This window comes from Salminus brasiliensis, chromosome 25 (genome assembly GCF_030463535.1).
Source record: "Salminus brasiliensis chromosome 25, fSalBra1.hap2, whole genome shotgun sequence".
NCBI classification, from domain to species: domain Eukaryota; kingdom Metazoa; phylum Chordata; class Actinopteri; order Characiformes; family Bryconidae; genus Salminus; species Salminus brasiliensis.
This window is the reverse complement of record NC_132902.1, coordinates 12,896,935-12,911,844: the sequence shown is the minus strand read 5'-3', so window position 1 is coordinate 12,911,844 and position 14,910 is coordinate 12,896,935. Positions and strand designations below refer to the sequence as shown.

Below are 14,910 nucleotides of genomic sequence, written 5' to 3'. Positions count from 1 at the left end.
ATCAGCAGCCAGAGTCAGAGAGAGCACAATTGGTAAGATGTTGGTCGGCACAGGCTTCTGTTAGCTGTTGTATCGGAGCTGGGGAGCCATGCTTTCCTCCGAGCATGCTGGCTACCTAGCGATTTATCATCAGCGGCAGTTCAAAAAGAGGCGTCGGAGGAGACACGTGGAGCTCCTAGCAATGTTAGGGGGAGATCACATGAACAGGCATTAGGTAATTGCCTTTCCAAATTGAGAAATAGAAAATGGGGTAAAATTACAAATATTTACAATTAAAAAAAAAAAAAAAAAAGAACCTCAGGTCAGAGGTAAATTGGCGTTGCGCTGGCGTAGTAGCTATGTGTGGATCACTATGTGCGCTATGAGATCGCCAATGACAAGCAAGCCCCCAATAAATATTCAGCAGGTTTAATCTGGACCTGTTAGTGACATCCGGTAATCCGGTAGTGAGAAAAGTGTCGTGGCTGGAAGTTAGTGCAGCGACTAGCTACAGCCAATGAGAGCGCAGGACACGGAGCAAGCTCTGTTACATCACATCATGTATAACGATCTACAGTTCTTATGAAAACACTGTGTGTGTGGGGACATATGTGCAGATGTCAGGGAATTGGAAATGTGTGTGTGTGTGTGTGTGTGTGTGTGTGTGTGTGTGTGTGTGTGTGTGTATGTGTGTTTTGTAGAGTAGATTTGCGGTAATGCAGAGAGACAGTGTGAGTTGGTTTGTAAAAGTGTGTGTAAAACATTGACTCTTCTGCCTCTAAACATTTTTACTCTCTCACACACACACCCTCTCTCACTCTGACTTTCTCTCACTCTCATTGTTTCTCACCCAGTCTCGCTTCCCATCCCTCTCACATTCTCTCTCCATCTGTCTTTTTCCATCTCTCTTCCACACTCTCTTACTCTCTCCCTCTCTCTCCATCTCTCTTACCCTCTCTCTCTCACTGTCCCCACCATCGCACCCCCCCTTTCTCTCTACTTCTGTCTTTCCATCTCTCACACTAACTCACTATCTCTCTCCCTCTCTCACCATTTCTCATTCACTCTCACTAACTCTCACTATCTCTCTTTTGCCATCTCTCTCTCATTCTCTCTCACTAACTCTCATTATCACACTGTCTCTCTACCCCTCTATTTCTCTCTCCCTCTCCCTCTCTCTCTTTCTCCCATTCTCTGTCCCTCTCTCTCTCACACTATTTCTCTCTCTCTCTCTCTCTCTCTCTCTCTCTGTCTCTCACCCCTTCTCTCACCATCTCTCTCACTCTCTCTCCTATTGTCTCACCCTCTTTTTCCATCTCTCTCTTTCTGTGGGTGTCTCTCACACACAATCACACACACACATACAAACACAAACACACACACAATCACTCAGCTGAACATGGGATCAATAATTCATAAGAGCAAATATAAAGTGAAGCCTTCACATCATTCTCTCCTCTTTTCTTTTCTTCCCGTCTTTCTCACTCTCTTATCTCTCTCCCTCCAACTCTCTCTCCCCTTCCTACACCCCCCCCCTCACTCTCTCTCTCTCTCTCTCTCTCTCTCATGCATTATGGAAATAGGAAAGGAAAATAAATACGACACCAATTGAGAAAAATAAATAAATAACCTTGCTGGAAAAATAGAATCTCGCTCCGAGCACCGGGAACAAATTTATGCCAGTTGCAGGAAGATTCTAATGATGACATCAAATTATCATTTAAATCAAATTGTCTCTCGTCCCCCAGAGACTGCAGTGTGCACAGATTGAAAACACACACCAACACACTCTATTAGCCAGTAGTGTTATTCAGTATGGAGATGGTCCCTCCGCTGTGTGGGAATATTAAATCAGCTGCTTTAATTCATTAAATGCAGACAACTCGGGAGCCTATTTACACTCACATCTTTATTGTCCTTATGTGGCCTTTCACTATACAGTGGCATGCAAAAGTTTGGGCACCCCGGTCAAGATTTCTGTTATTGTGAATAGCTAAGCGAGTACGTTTGGGCACCCTGCATGATCACTACATGGTCAGTAAGCTTTTTGTAGCAGCTAAGAGTCTTGCAGTTTCTGTTTGGATGATTGTCCATCCATTCTTCCTTGCTTCTAGCTTCTAGGTTATTTATTTATTTATTTTTATTTTTAATTTTGTACCCATTTTCTCCCCAATTTAGATCGGCCCCAACGCACGCAACACCCCCGACACTAATGAGGGCGAGACCAACACACGCCCCCTCCAACATGTTCGCAGCCAGCCACACCTCTTTTTCAAACTGCCGCTGGTGCGACATCACCAGGCAACCAAAGCATCTGGAGGGAAGCTCCGTATGCCCAGCTCTGATGGCAGTGGTGGCCAGTGCCGCACTAGAGCCATGTGGGGGGGGTAGCGCCATCTCCCCCACCCTAGAGAGAGCAAGGCCAATTGCACTCTCTTTGAGGCCCAGCACCTCAAGAACACCTTAGTCGGCTGGACCACCCAAGGCCCCTGCAAAAGGCTTCTAGTTCACTGAGATTTCTGGGTCTTCCATGTACTGCTCTTTTGAGATTTAGCCACAGGTTTAGGTCAGGCTACTGTGGGGTGAGGGCAACACCTTTAGCTTGCACCTCTTGAGAAAGCACGTTGTGCATTTTAAAGTCTTTTTTAGTATTTATTTTTATTCTTTTTTATTGTAGTGTGATGTTTGCTTCCAGAATTTGCTGTTGAATGCATTGTTCATTCTACATGTACATTCTACTGTGCTCAAAAAGTTGGCGAGGTGGTTGATTTGCCTTTCTTGCCATTCTATAAGGAGTTCTCTGTGAGCCTATGGCCTGCCGGGCCGGAAATGTTATTACAAACATCTTTCACCAAAAAATAGCCCCACCAGTTTCAGAAGTCCCTGTAGTTACTGAGTAATACACCAGCATTAAGGGGTTAATTACATTATAAATTACATTAGAATCTTTTTATAGTCTTCTCCTGCTTTGAGGGCATCAATTATTTCAGAGCCCTTGGCTGATGATTGTTGGAACAAGGTTTGAAAATGTGCATCACCTGGGCTCTTTCCTAATGATGATTCATAGCCTTGACAAGCAAATTAAGTTCTGAGACCTTATGCTAATTATACACTAGAAGAATCTGAAAGGACTCTTATACTTTTAAAAGACTAAAGTCTGACAGCTCACCTATTGGTTATTTACAATGGTTGGTGTGGCGTAAAACCACTACCTGCCAGTGAGCTACCTCACCACGTAGAAGGCTGGGGTTTGATTCCTGGTCTGGGTGACTATGCTGCGCTACACCAAAACGAGTCTCTGGGCAAGACTCCTAACACTACATTGGTCCACCTCTGTAATACGAGTAACCTGGATAAGAGCGTCTGCTAAATGCCGTAAATGTAAATGTACAATGTCCACATCACAGTTTGCATAAGCCAAGACTAAAAGCTGCAATAATTTAATGAACTGCAATAGTATTGTGGTCTCCATGTTGACTTTTGTGTCAGTAGTATCTAAGCTTAGAGGTACCTTTGGATGCTAGTCTATACAAACTAGCAAACGGTGAAGCACTTTTATAAGTCACACTGGAATAGGAGCGTCTGCTGAATGCCTTAAATGGAAGTGAAAATGGAAAATTAGCAATACTATTATGACCCTGTCGATTTTGTCAGAACATCAAGACGAGAAAAAAAAGGGGTTAAGACAATTATCCTGACCTTACAGCAAACGATTGATGACGGTAGTATGCTGCAACTCCCAGCAGTTATCTGAAAGCTCCTATCTCTTAAGGTGCCCCAACTTTTGTATTGTTCTTCTTTCTCCTTTCTTTTTTCTTATTTCTTGATACAAAACAAAAATAATACAGCAATTTGTTGAAAAGCTTGAAAATAGCGTGCTGTCTTTAAGATCAGCTCATCTTCAGCTCTATGCGCTTAACTATTCACAGTACCGCAGATTTTGATCAGGGATGTCCAAACTTTTGCCTGCCACTGTATATGTTTGTAGTTCAGCTGTGTTTTTGCTTCTGATCTGAGGTTTGTTTTTGGTCTCGAGCTCTTTCCCGCTGAGCCGCTATTTCCCACCAGTCCCAGCACTTCTTTTGTGATCATAGACGATAACGTGATCCTTGTAATCTTTAGCGTGATTGATCTCTCAGTCTCACTGATCTGTTCCTGCGTTGAGGCACCAAACGAATTTGAAAGCAGTATTCGTAGCAAACTGCCTTCTTTGCTTTGCCTTATTTGCCTGTGCCTTTGATATTTAGCAGCAGTTGCTGCTGCTCTTGCTAATGTCTATGCATGTGGGCAAGGACTAGACGATATTACATTAGGATTCATTGGTATTATTACTGGGGCGATGCCCTCCCACACGCTGTTTCATTGAGATCATGCCGGCTACGTACAAAAATAAATCAATCAATCTCTGAGCTGCATGGTCCACTGACCAATGAGTGCATTCAGCTACTTGCCGCCACTTGCTGCTACTACAGCTATTTTTCCCTGTACAACAGAATAGGACTCTCTGGAGCAGGTACACTAGCCCACATCTAATGCCAGACGTGGGCTAGAGGGGTATAAGGCATTGAGCTGCATTGCACAGCATTGAGCTGTGAAGCAGTGGAACTTTGTTCTCTGGAATGATGGTTGGGGCTCCATCCAGTACTTTTGGGATGAGTTGGGGAGTTGAAAGCAGTCAAATCCTGACAGTAATGCTCCAAAACCTTGTAGAAAACCTTCCCTGGACAGTAGAGACAGTTAATTCCCTTGATTTAGAGAATAACAATTAATAACCTGGTGTCCCAAAACCTTTGTCCATACGGTGTATGTCAATAAAATGGTTATATAATATATTAATACTGTATTCCGATCTTAGCTAGTAGAAGTAACACAGCTAATCAATACCAATCCTGCTAAGTGTATCCATAAACTATAGGCAATAAATACTGTCAGTATAAGTCAACAATATTGTTTATTGACAGCATTTTATGACATAGTAATCAGAACAGTGTTGAAAGTGCCAATAAATATACTTCTGTTGTCAAAGTCAAGGACTTTTATACAGATGTGTAGCTTCATATATAACATATATGAATACGAATGTCCTACATTCGTCCCATATTCATTTTTACATGACCTTTTTCCAATGCTGCTACTGTGCCTTTAAAACCTAATATATGCGAATGAGCTCAGTTCTGACTGGTTACCCTGTGTAGTGTGCCACATTCAAGAAGCAGTACGCGTTGGAACACTCCTTATAATGTCAACATGAATGGGTAAAGCTAAACTGCTGTAGGCAGAATAGGTGGATGTGCACTATTTGCTCAAATGTTTGTGGACACCTCTTCTAATGACTGCATTCAGGCTATTGTAAGTTACACCTGTTGCTGACTCAGATGTGCAAATGCACACACACACACACACCAAGCTTGTCTAGTCCCTGTAGAGAAGTATTGCCAATAGAATAGGACTCTCTGGAACTGAAAAACTTAAACATATTGGCACCATGCCTGATGCCAAGCATGGGCTAGAGGGGTATTAAGCCCGTAGCATTGAGCTTTGGATCAGTGGAACTGTGTTCTATGGAATGATGGTGCTCCATCTTCAGTAATTGAGAGGGAAGAGGTGGGGATGAGGTGGGGTGATGGTCATCCAACAACCTGACTTCACTAATGCTTTTGTCGCTATATGCAATCAAATCCTCACAGCAAAGTTCAGAAATCTAGCAGAACACCTTCTCTGGACAGTAGAGACAGTTACCCAAACAAAAGCAGGTTGAACTCTTTTTTTTAATACCCTTGATTTTGAAAAACACAAAGAATTAACAGGTGTCCCAATACTTTTGTCCATTTCGTGTGGCGTAAATAGGTTGTTTTCGCAGCTTAGTTTACATGTAAGGGATGTTTTACTACATCAGCAATGCTTACAAGGCTTTTGTAAGGATTCCTATTTTTCCATGATATGATCCCTTTAACATGGATTATGTAAATTGTGTAACATTCCCAGCCGTTTAAATGATCCTAGCATATCCAGTGTGCACCTCAGTAAAAGAACTCCTGAGCAAGAGAGCATCACTGGATACGAGAGAGAGAACGTGAAGAGGGAGAAACATAAAAAAGAGCAGTTTGCAGGAGGAGAGAGAGTGTCAGTGGGTAATAGAGGGTGAAGGAGAAAGAGGGAGAGAGACAGAGAGAGAGAGAGAGTGTGGGGAAAGGGCTCGCAGCTACTGCAAAAGTGGCTATGAAAACACTCAGCTTGAGCGTGTGATAGCTGCGCTGTGCCTGCAGGGGTTTGTAGTGTAGTTCAGGCCGCGCTATCACACCACAAGGCTGTCCCCACACTTGAAATATTCACAAAGTTTTCACATTGCCCGTGAGGAGGGCAAGTTTCTCTGTCCCTGGTGGCACCCTGCCTCATTTCCCCAGGTGCCGCCACTGATGCCATCCTAAAATTGACTCCTACAGCGACTACTGCGAACTACTGGCTAAAGAAATTGTTTTCTTTTTCCCGCAGGTGCTGCTGTCAGGCCTGATTGGAGTAGTGTCATGGAAAAGACCCCTCTCTTTGGTGGTGAGTACCAGTGGGCATTCAAACCCTGCAGTATCTTTTAGGGATGTACTTAAAAGGTGATGTTTGGAAAAGCTGTTGGGGGTCTTGGTGGTCAAATGAGAAGTGCTAAATTATGAGTAAAGTAATAAAAGACTGGTTGTGCAGCGATTATAAAGTTGTAATAGCAATGAACACGTATTAAAATGTAATAAGCAACAGTACATGGTAGCTATAGAAGTAGCTATAGACATTGCTATAGACAAATCGACGTACACAGTGGACGAAATTTGGTAGTGTAATGTGGAGCCAAAGCGCAAGTTCCACCCAGAAACATACTCAAACCCACAGCCCTGCTAAAATCTGAGCGAGACTCATCAAACTGGTCCGCCATGACAGTTGACTGGGGAAAAAAAAGCATGGCGACGGTAAAAGACAGCTTGGCTCTCGCTGTAGCGCTCTTTACAGCAATGGCGAGAATGCAGCTCGCGCTTGTGCTGTGTTGAACGCAACTCCGCAAACAAACCCAGTCTGCGTAGCTCGCAGCGTCTGCGTACGCATCCTTGCGTGAAGTATGTTTCAGGCCTCAAGCTGTAAGCTGTTGGATTTGCATAGTATTGTGCGATACAAGGCAACCGGGCCTAGTGTGAGTTGCATGGCAGTAACAGTGTACTGTATATTTAATTCCTTAAAAAAACTGTTTATTGTGGTATTGATTTTTTGGGATAGTTTTTATTACTGCATGCCTAGAACAGTGACATGCTAGTTAGGCTTTTAAAGCTGTGTTCTGCTGGCCTAATTACGGAGCTCGGACACACACACACACTATCAGCATATGTAATATAATTTCATCCGTTCTGTCATTGCAGTGCTAACAATGTGTTTATTGTGTCAAGTCACATCACAATAGTGATACAAAGACACTTAATTGCGCAGCCCCAGCATCTAAAAACACTACATGGACTAAAGTATTGGGACACCTGCTCGTTTGTATTGTTTCTTCCCAAAATCCCAAGAGAGTATTAAAGTGTTTTTGTTGGAGCAACTGACTCGACTGTCTATTGAAACTCCAGCTTTCTACTAGATTGTGGAACATTGCTGTGAGAATTTGATTGAGTGAGGATGTTGGATAGTCACTACCCCAACTCATCCCAAAAATATTGGACAAAGCACCCACCATTATTCCAGAGGACACAGTTGCACTGCTTCACAGCTCAATGCATTAGGCAGCATGGTGCCAATAGATTCATGTTAAGTCCTATTCTATTAGCAGTACTTTTCTGCAGGGACTAGTCAAGCCATGTGTGTGCATTTGCATATCTGTGTCAGTGATGGGTGCAACTTTAAGTAGCTGAATGCATTCATTAGAAGGGGTGTCCACAAACATTTGGACATATAGTGTATGTGTTAGGCCTCTGCGATATGGACAAGATACTAGTATTGTGATTATGTTGCTATTTGTGATATGCCATGCAGCCTATTAAAAGACAAGGGTAGGACTGGTTATGCTGGACTAAAAAAAAAAAATCAGTCATCTGGAACTGGTCAGGGTGCTCATTACGAGCTCATCTGCAAATCACAGCCTTTTGAGATATCTGCATTGCAAAGGCCAATATTGATAAAACAGACAAAAGAGCAGCCCTCGTCTGTGGCGTCCAGAGCCTCCTGCCTTTGGTTTCCATGACAGTGACCGAACGGTCATTAGTCTTAATCTGTCCACCTACTCGCAGTGTCCATCACGTAATGACACTGAATGCTTCTTAGATGTGTAGTACGGACACATCTTTGGTCACACATAGTGCTTTTCTGTCTGCTACCTCATCTGGAGCAGTACATGCCTATGTGTAATACTAAATTGCATGGCTTCTCCATATACTGGCTGAGTCATTCCTCGAGATTGGTGCCTCTGAATTGCAGGTTTTTGTCCTACACGATTTTCAATTCTATAATGTTCTTACCGAAGATTTTAGCACCTCCAATAACTGCTTCTTTTTATATGTAATAAAGACTAAAATATGCAGTTATACTGTTCTTGAGGCAAATGAAATTTCTTGATTAATTTATTTAAGCCTGAATAAAAATAACACTTATTATTAGTTTCTTGCTCATGGCATTGAATTCTTTATTCTAAAGGACCTATGTGTGATTTTTGCTTTGGAATTAATGCCATCTCTATCTAGATGGAAAGCCCTTGAAGTCCTCTAGAAGGCCTAATGATTTCTAGTTAGATATACAATACCTGTCAGAGTATTTGTCAGTGGTGCTAATGTTATGGCTGATCAGATTACATGTCTGTCAGATGTTAGAAATGAAAACAGTGATAGCTATTCTATGCTAGTATGCTTTACTAAAGGCGTTAGGGTTTCTAGTTAGTACAATACCTGTCAGAGTATCTGTCCGTGGTGCTGATGCTATGGCTGATGGCTGTACAATTCTGTCAGTTTTATTATTTAACTACTAATTTCTAATTGTTTAATTATCGAATGTTATCTAAATCTTTCTCTTTGCTGGGGCCTTTAAGGGCTTTACAGAAGGCCTTACATGACACCTTTATTACCAACGTAATTACAAAGGGACAGTTAAACCAACCAATGTCCTCTGAAAGTCCTAGAGACACCACTGATGTGAATTTGATTGGTCACCATTAACGTTCACACCGATAACATCCATAACGTTAGCACCACCTGCCTGTTATTGAGTAGGTCCTCCTTGTGCCGTCACATCAGACCAGACCATTCGAGGCATGGACTCCACAAGACCTCAGAAGGTGTCTTGTGGTACCTGGTACCAAAACATTAAAAGCGGATTCTTTAACTTCTGTAAGTTGTGAAGTGTCTTGGCACCAGTGAGACTTGGGTGCTGATTTCTGTTACCAAGTCTTTGAAGTGCTCATGAGTGACTTAAGATGGTTGATTTGTGTGACGTGTACCTCCATGTTCTGTAGGTAGTTTTGTTCAGAATTTGCATGTTTGGTCTCATAGTGGTGCCTCACATTACCACTCTTCTTCACACTGGCCACAGTTTCATTACAAATGAAGCACACTGGCGTCCTGCTTCCCTCAGGCGGAGTGAATATTTGAATATTTTTCAGCCCACTCCTCTATAATCAAACGGTGGACTTTTCTTTGTACTGAGCAGTTTCAGATATACAGTTTACCTTGTCTAAAGGTTTGCTGTTGTCAAGAAGCTTCCTCTCCAATTACCAACACTGTGAGGGTGAGGACGGACTCATGCCTTCTCTAAGACGTGGGAACACCCACCAATGTAACATTACCAGGCAACCAACGTGCTGAGAGGAAAGCACAGAATATCCAGCTCTGATACATCGGTTAGCAGATGCCACTCAAATGATGTGGGGGGAAAGAGAGAGCCATCTACCCACCGGAAAGAGCAAGGCCGGTTGTGCTCATTCAGGCTCCGGCTGCTGATGGCAGGGAACACTTTTTTTTATTTTATGAGCAGACTTTGCTACTGCAGGTCTCAGTGATTGAGTACCCCTGCTCTACCCCTATTATCATTGGTCAGTTTCTGACCACAAAGCCACTGGCTGGATATTTTTGGTGTTTGAAAAGTCCTGCGATTCTACAGGTCATACCAGCGCAGCACACACTACTCTTTCACTACTGTTTTGATGTCCCTGCTGTGCTGAGGGTGGTCCACCACTCAACTAATACCTGGTCGGCAGTGTTTCTATGATGAGATGGAGTAGAGGGAGCTGGCAAATTGAGCAGCAACAGACAACAGGCTGAGTTCAGGTACAAGGTGTGTGTTCCTAAACAACTGTACACTATTAGATGTACATAATAAGCCTAATAAATTGAAGTGTCTTTACCCAGTGCTGTGTTTCACCTCACTTTTCCTTCAGGATTATTAAAGTTTCTGCTAAGATGGAGAGACAACTGGCTCATTAAACTGGCTAATTAACCATTTAAATTATACTGACCCTCTAACTGGCTAATTTAGTCAAAGGCCACATCCGGGTCCAGGAAATCAGGCTCCACAGCCGTATGAAACCAGCTGCATATCATGTGCGAAGTCTTAAATTGCACAAGGACAAAGCAACCTTTGCGCTTTATATATTGATAGATGATTGATTGTGTTTCAAATGTTTGTAGGCTAGGCTCATTTCTTTTTTTTTCTGGCTGTGGAAAGCTCTCATCTGCTGGAGTATCGCAGCAGAGCGCCTCTATCTGCGCTAGAGCCGAGAGCGAGCGTGATTGCCTGCCTGTCATACTGTGAGCCGCAGAGGGGAAAAAAAATTAAAATGAAAAAAAGAAGAAACACAGGCGTAAAAAAATTGCACACTACGCCTTGCAGGCCTCGGGTGGATGGGATGTAAAGTCTATGCCTTGAGTTCGCCGTGTTCCGCCTGCCGTTGGGCTCATGCATAATTGGGAGGGAGTGGATTCGGCACGCCAGCTGAATTTTTCATGCCCCCAGGTTCAGTGGGATGCGATGAACCTGAGGTGGGATGATAATGTTAAGTTGTGGGTTGTACAAGATCGCTGATAACGGGATGGGTGGGATGCGTTTAGGTGAGTACAATGACATCATAACATATGCACACTCTAGGGGGGTTAACAATACAGCAGTTTCGTGCTACAATTTAGGCTGTGGATTTTGCACTATAATTGACTACATTTTTGATGCAGAAAGTGAAGAAAATGGAAAGGCATAATTCATGTCTCATTTCCAATGCAGGTCCACAGAGCCTGGTGAACAGCATCATTTTAAACATTAAAAAAAGAAAAAGGATTTATATTTATATTTATATTGACAGTGCGTCCTCTGGAATTTTTTTGGAATTTTTGCTCAGCAGTGGCAGCAGACTGAAACCCCCAATCTTCTGGGAGATGCAAGTGAAAAGGTCCTAAATTGAGGAAATATGACGAAGAGACGAAATAGTGTGTTTATTTAGATTCATTTATACATACGGCATCTTTCACCCACTGTCAGCTGGCTGGTTTCCAGCTGAACGATATGAGCTGCACAGGGCCAAGAGAGTAACGTTAGATGAAGTAACTTGGCCTTAGCATCTGTTGCTTTACCAAAAGACTGGCTGAAATGGAAAAATACTTGTAGTCATGAAGCACTGTTCTGTGTTCTGTCTCTGTGTTCTGTCTACTGTGACAAAAGTATTAGGACACCTGCTCATTTATTGTTTCTTCCAAAATAAAGGGTATTTAAAAAAAAGTTTAGAGTAGAGGCAGCAACCAGTTCAATGCTGGGGGGCTTCATACCAATCTAGCCCAAACCAGGCATTGGGCATGGTGCCAATAGGTTCATATCTATCTGCTCCAGAGAGTCCTATTCTATTGGCAGTGCTTCTCTACAGGGACTATACAAGCTGTGTGTGTGTGCATTTGCACATCTGCAACTTAAAGTAGATGTGTGCATTCATTAGAAGGGGTGTCCAGACAATTTTTGGACATGTCCCAAGTCAGTGTCCCCTCACATTTGCTGCAGTAATATGGTACAGTTAAGTTCCCTCACTAAAGATACTGAAAACCTGATCCTTGAACATCCCACCCCACTGCCAGTTTAGTACCTTAGTGTCTAGAAGTGTAAAGGTTGTTGCGACATCCATATCGGTACGTATGTCGTACGTATTCGATGCGTAGCTTGCATCACTGCGATACCTCCTTATTGACACCACTGTATAAAAACAGGTGCATCCTAACATCCCCCGCATGCAGGCTTGTGTACCCAGTAATCCACAATGCACCAAGCTAAGGCAGCTGAGGTGTTGCTATAAGCCTAACACAGCAGTTTCTTGTCTGATCCCCCACAACGACAGGGACATGGTTTTGCTGGCTGTCTGTTGAACCAACATGGAGATTTGCTTGCAGCGACGGCCCCAGCGCTGCACACTGCCCCAGCGAATGGAAAACAGAAAAAAAGAGAAAGTAGAAAGAGAATTCTTGCCGCAGATGCGAGACTGGAATGGCTTATTGGCTCGCTGCTGAGGTGTGTTATTGGAATATTTTTGTGCTTGTGGAGGTTGGTTCACAGGCAAATAGGAGAAAATAGGAGAAAATAGGAGCTCGATACTCAGCTCGCAGATTTCAGTTCCCTGAATGCTGTGCATATTTTCCATCACTTACTGGCATGTATGATCAGTACTTAGAAAGCGCAGTCTGCGTAGGTTGTTGAGGAGTCAAGCGCTTCTGTTGTGTTTTTCATTTGATTTGCGAGAGATATCTCTGACTCACTTCATCCAGACATTGTGATGAATAAATACCCACACGAACACACACACACACACATTCTGCATTCACTAATACATGACTGTATGCTTGAATTCGACATTGGAATTTAGCTGTAAAGCTACAATAATGCCTAGAAATAAGTGCAAAGGCTGGTAGCAGAGGTGAGCTCATTCAGTTTTAAACATCAGCTTCTGCCGATACAATGGAACAGACATGGTGGGGTATTGTTTATTGGGACGTGTTAGATAAACACCATCTGTTCCTCATAAGTTGGATTTTAACAACAGATCTTTTCACAGTTCTATTTCTGAAACTCTTCCTTAAGCATTCAATCTCTTGTCCTTCCTATTGTTTGCACATATGCATTCTCAGTATCCTTGCTGTAGGGGTACAGGATATGCAAGTCGGCAGGGAATGAGAAAATTGCATTATTAATATCAGAGATGGATAGTAGTTGGCTTTTCACAGAGTTGGGTTCCTGGAGAACTTTAGATACAAACACTTTTACTTAAATGTATATTTGTAGGAAAAGAAATCAACTCTTTAGCTTATTTGTACATATTTGGTACAGCCTGGTCTCAAGAGGAATTCGTACACATGTGACTAAAAGACAGCCCAGACATGCAGAAATCAAACCTGAACCCACACCTTCCCTTAAATCTAAACGCAACCTTCTACACCTAAACCTAATTCTAACCCCACCATAACCTAAACGTTACTAACCCTTACCCTCACCTGAACCATTACCTGAACTTAACTTATCATATGATAACTTAACTTATCATAAATTATCATAAAAAGATCAGTTGTTAAAATAACCTAAACCATGACCTAAACATAGCCTAACTGTTATCATAACCCTAACCTAAACTTAACCATAACCTAAACATAACCTAACTTTTACCCTAACCCTAAACTAAACTTAACCATAACCTAAACATAACCTAACTTTTACCCTAACCCTAAACTAAACTTAACCATAACCTAAACATAACCTAACATTTACCCTAACCCTAAACTAAACTTAACCATAACCTAAACTTACCTAACCCTTACTCTAACCATAGCCTAAATGTAACCTAACTGTTACCCTAACCCTAAACTAAACTTAACCATAACCTGAACTTACATAATGGTTATCATAACCCTAACCGTAACCATAAGCTAAACTTAACTAACCCTTACCCTAACTTTAACCATAACCTGAACTTAACCTGTTATCACCGTAACCTAAACCATAAGCTAAACTTAACCTAACTGTTTTCCTAACCTTATCTTAACCATAACCTGAACTTAACCTAATGATTACCCTAACCCTATCCATACCCTAAACTTAATTAACACTTACCCTTACCCTAACCTTAACCATAACCTGAACTTACCTAACGGTTATCATAAACCTAAACTTAACTAACCCTTACCCTAAACTTAACCTTAACCATAATCTAAACTTAATCTAACTGTTACCCTAATCTAAACGTAACCATAACCTAAACTTAAGTAACCTTTACTCTATCCTTAACCATAACCTAAACCTAACTAACCCGTTACCATAACCGAAACTTAACTTAACCCTAACTTTTACTTCCATTGGTCAATTCATCAAGACATTTTGACACAGCATGCATGGCAGCTAGCATTTTCAAATTAAGCGAAAAAACAAGGACAAGAGAAATAGAAATAGAAGATCCTGACAAATAGAAAAGAATTAGGCAATCTGAAGCCTTTTACTGGTTAGAGAAGCAAAGTAGTTCTTCTTTTACAAATAGACACTTTGAAATGTGGATTATATGTTGGACTATGTTGGAAAACAGTTCATGAAATAACCAGATATCAGGATTCAGGTCACTCCAGAGGCCAAGACCAGACCAGATTACATGGGAAACTGCCCCCTGATGCTTTAAAATAGATGTACTGAGGCCACCTGCTTATATGGAATAATCTTGTAGACAATGCTGTGTTACTCAAGGGCTTCCCTGGCAACTTTGACCTGTGACAGTCGTGGCCTGGGAGAATCTGTTGAGGCCTAGCGAAGTGCACCCAGAATGTGTGTTCTCCATGCACCAGTGACTGTCAGTGAGACAGACCCTGCCAACTCCTCAGGGATTCACAGAGTCACACATCGACTGGTGAATACAGAAATAAAATAATAAAAAAAAAACCTTGCCTGTGCCTGCCTAGGGGAAAGACCTCTACT

General features: G+C 42.2%; 1 protein-coding gene across 1 annotated transcript in view; it reads left to right on the top strand.

The window, feature by feature from the left end:
• The window catches only part of fam189a1 (family with sequence similarity 189 member A1), a 236,223-nt gene that overhangs the window by 79,502 nt on the left and 141,811 nt on the right, over window positions 1-14,910 (top strand). The window contains exon 2 of the mRNA XM_072671338.1: window positions 6,472-6,528. Coding sequence (XP_072527439.1) covers window positions 6,472-6,528 — 57 coding nt within the window. The remainder of the gene's footprint in view (window positions 1-6,471; window positions 6,529-14,910) is intronic.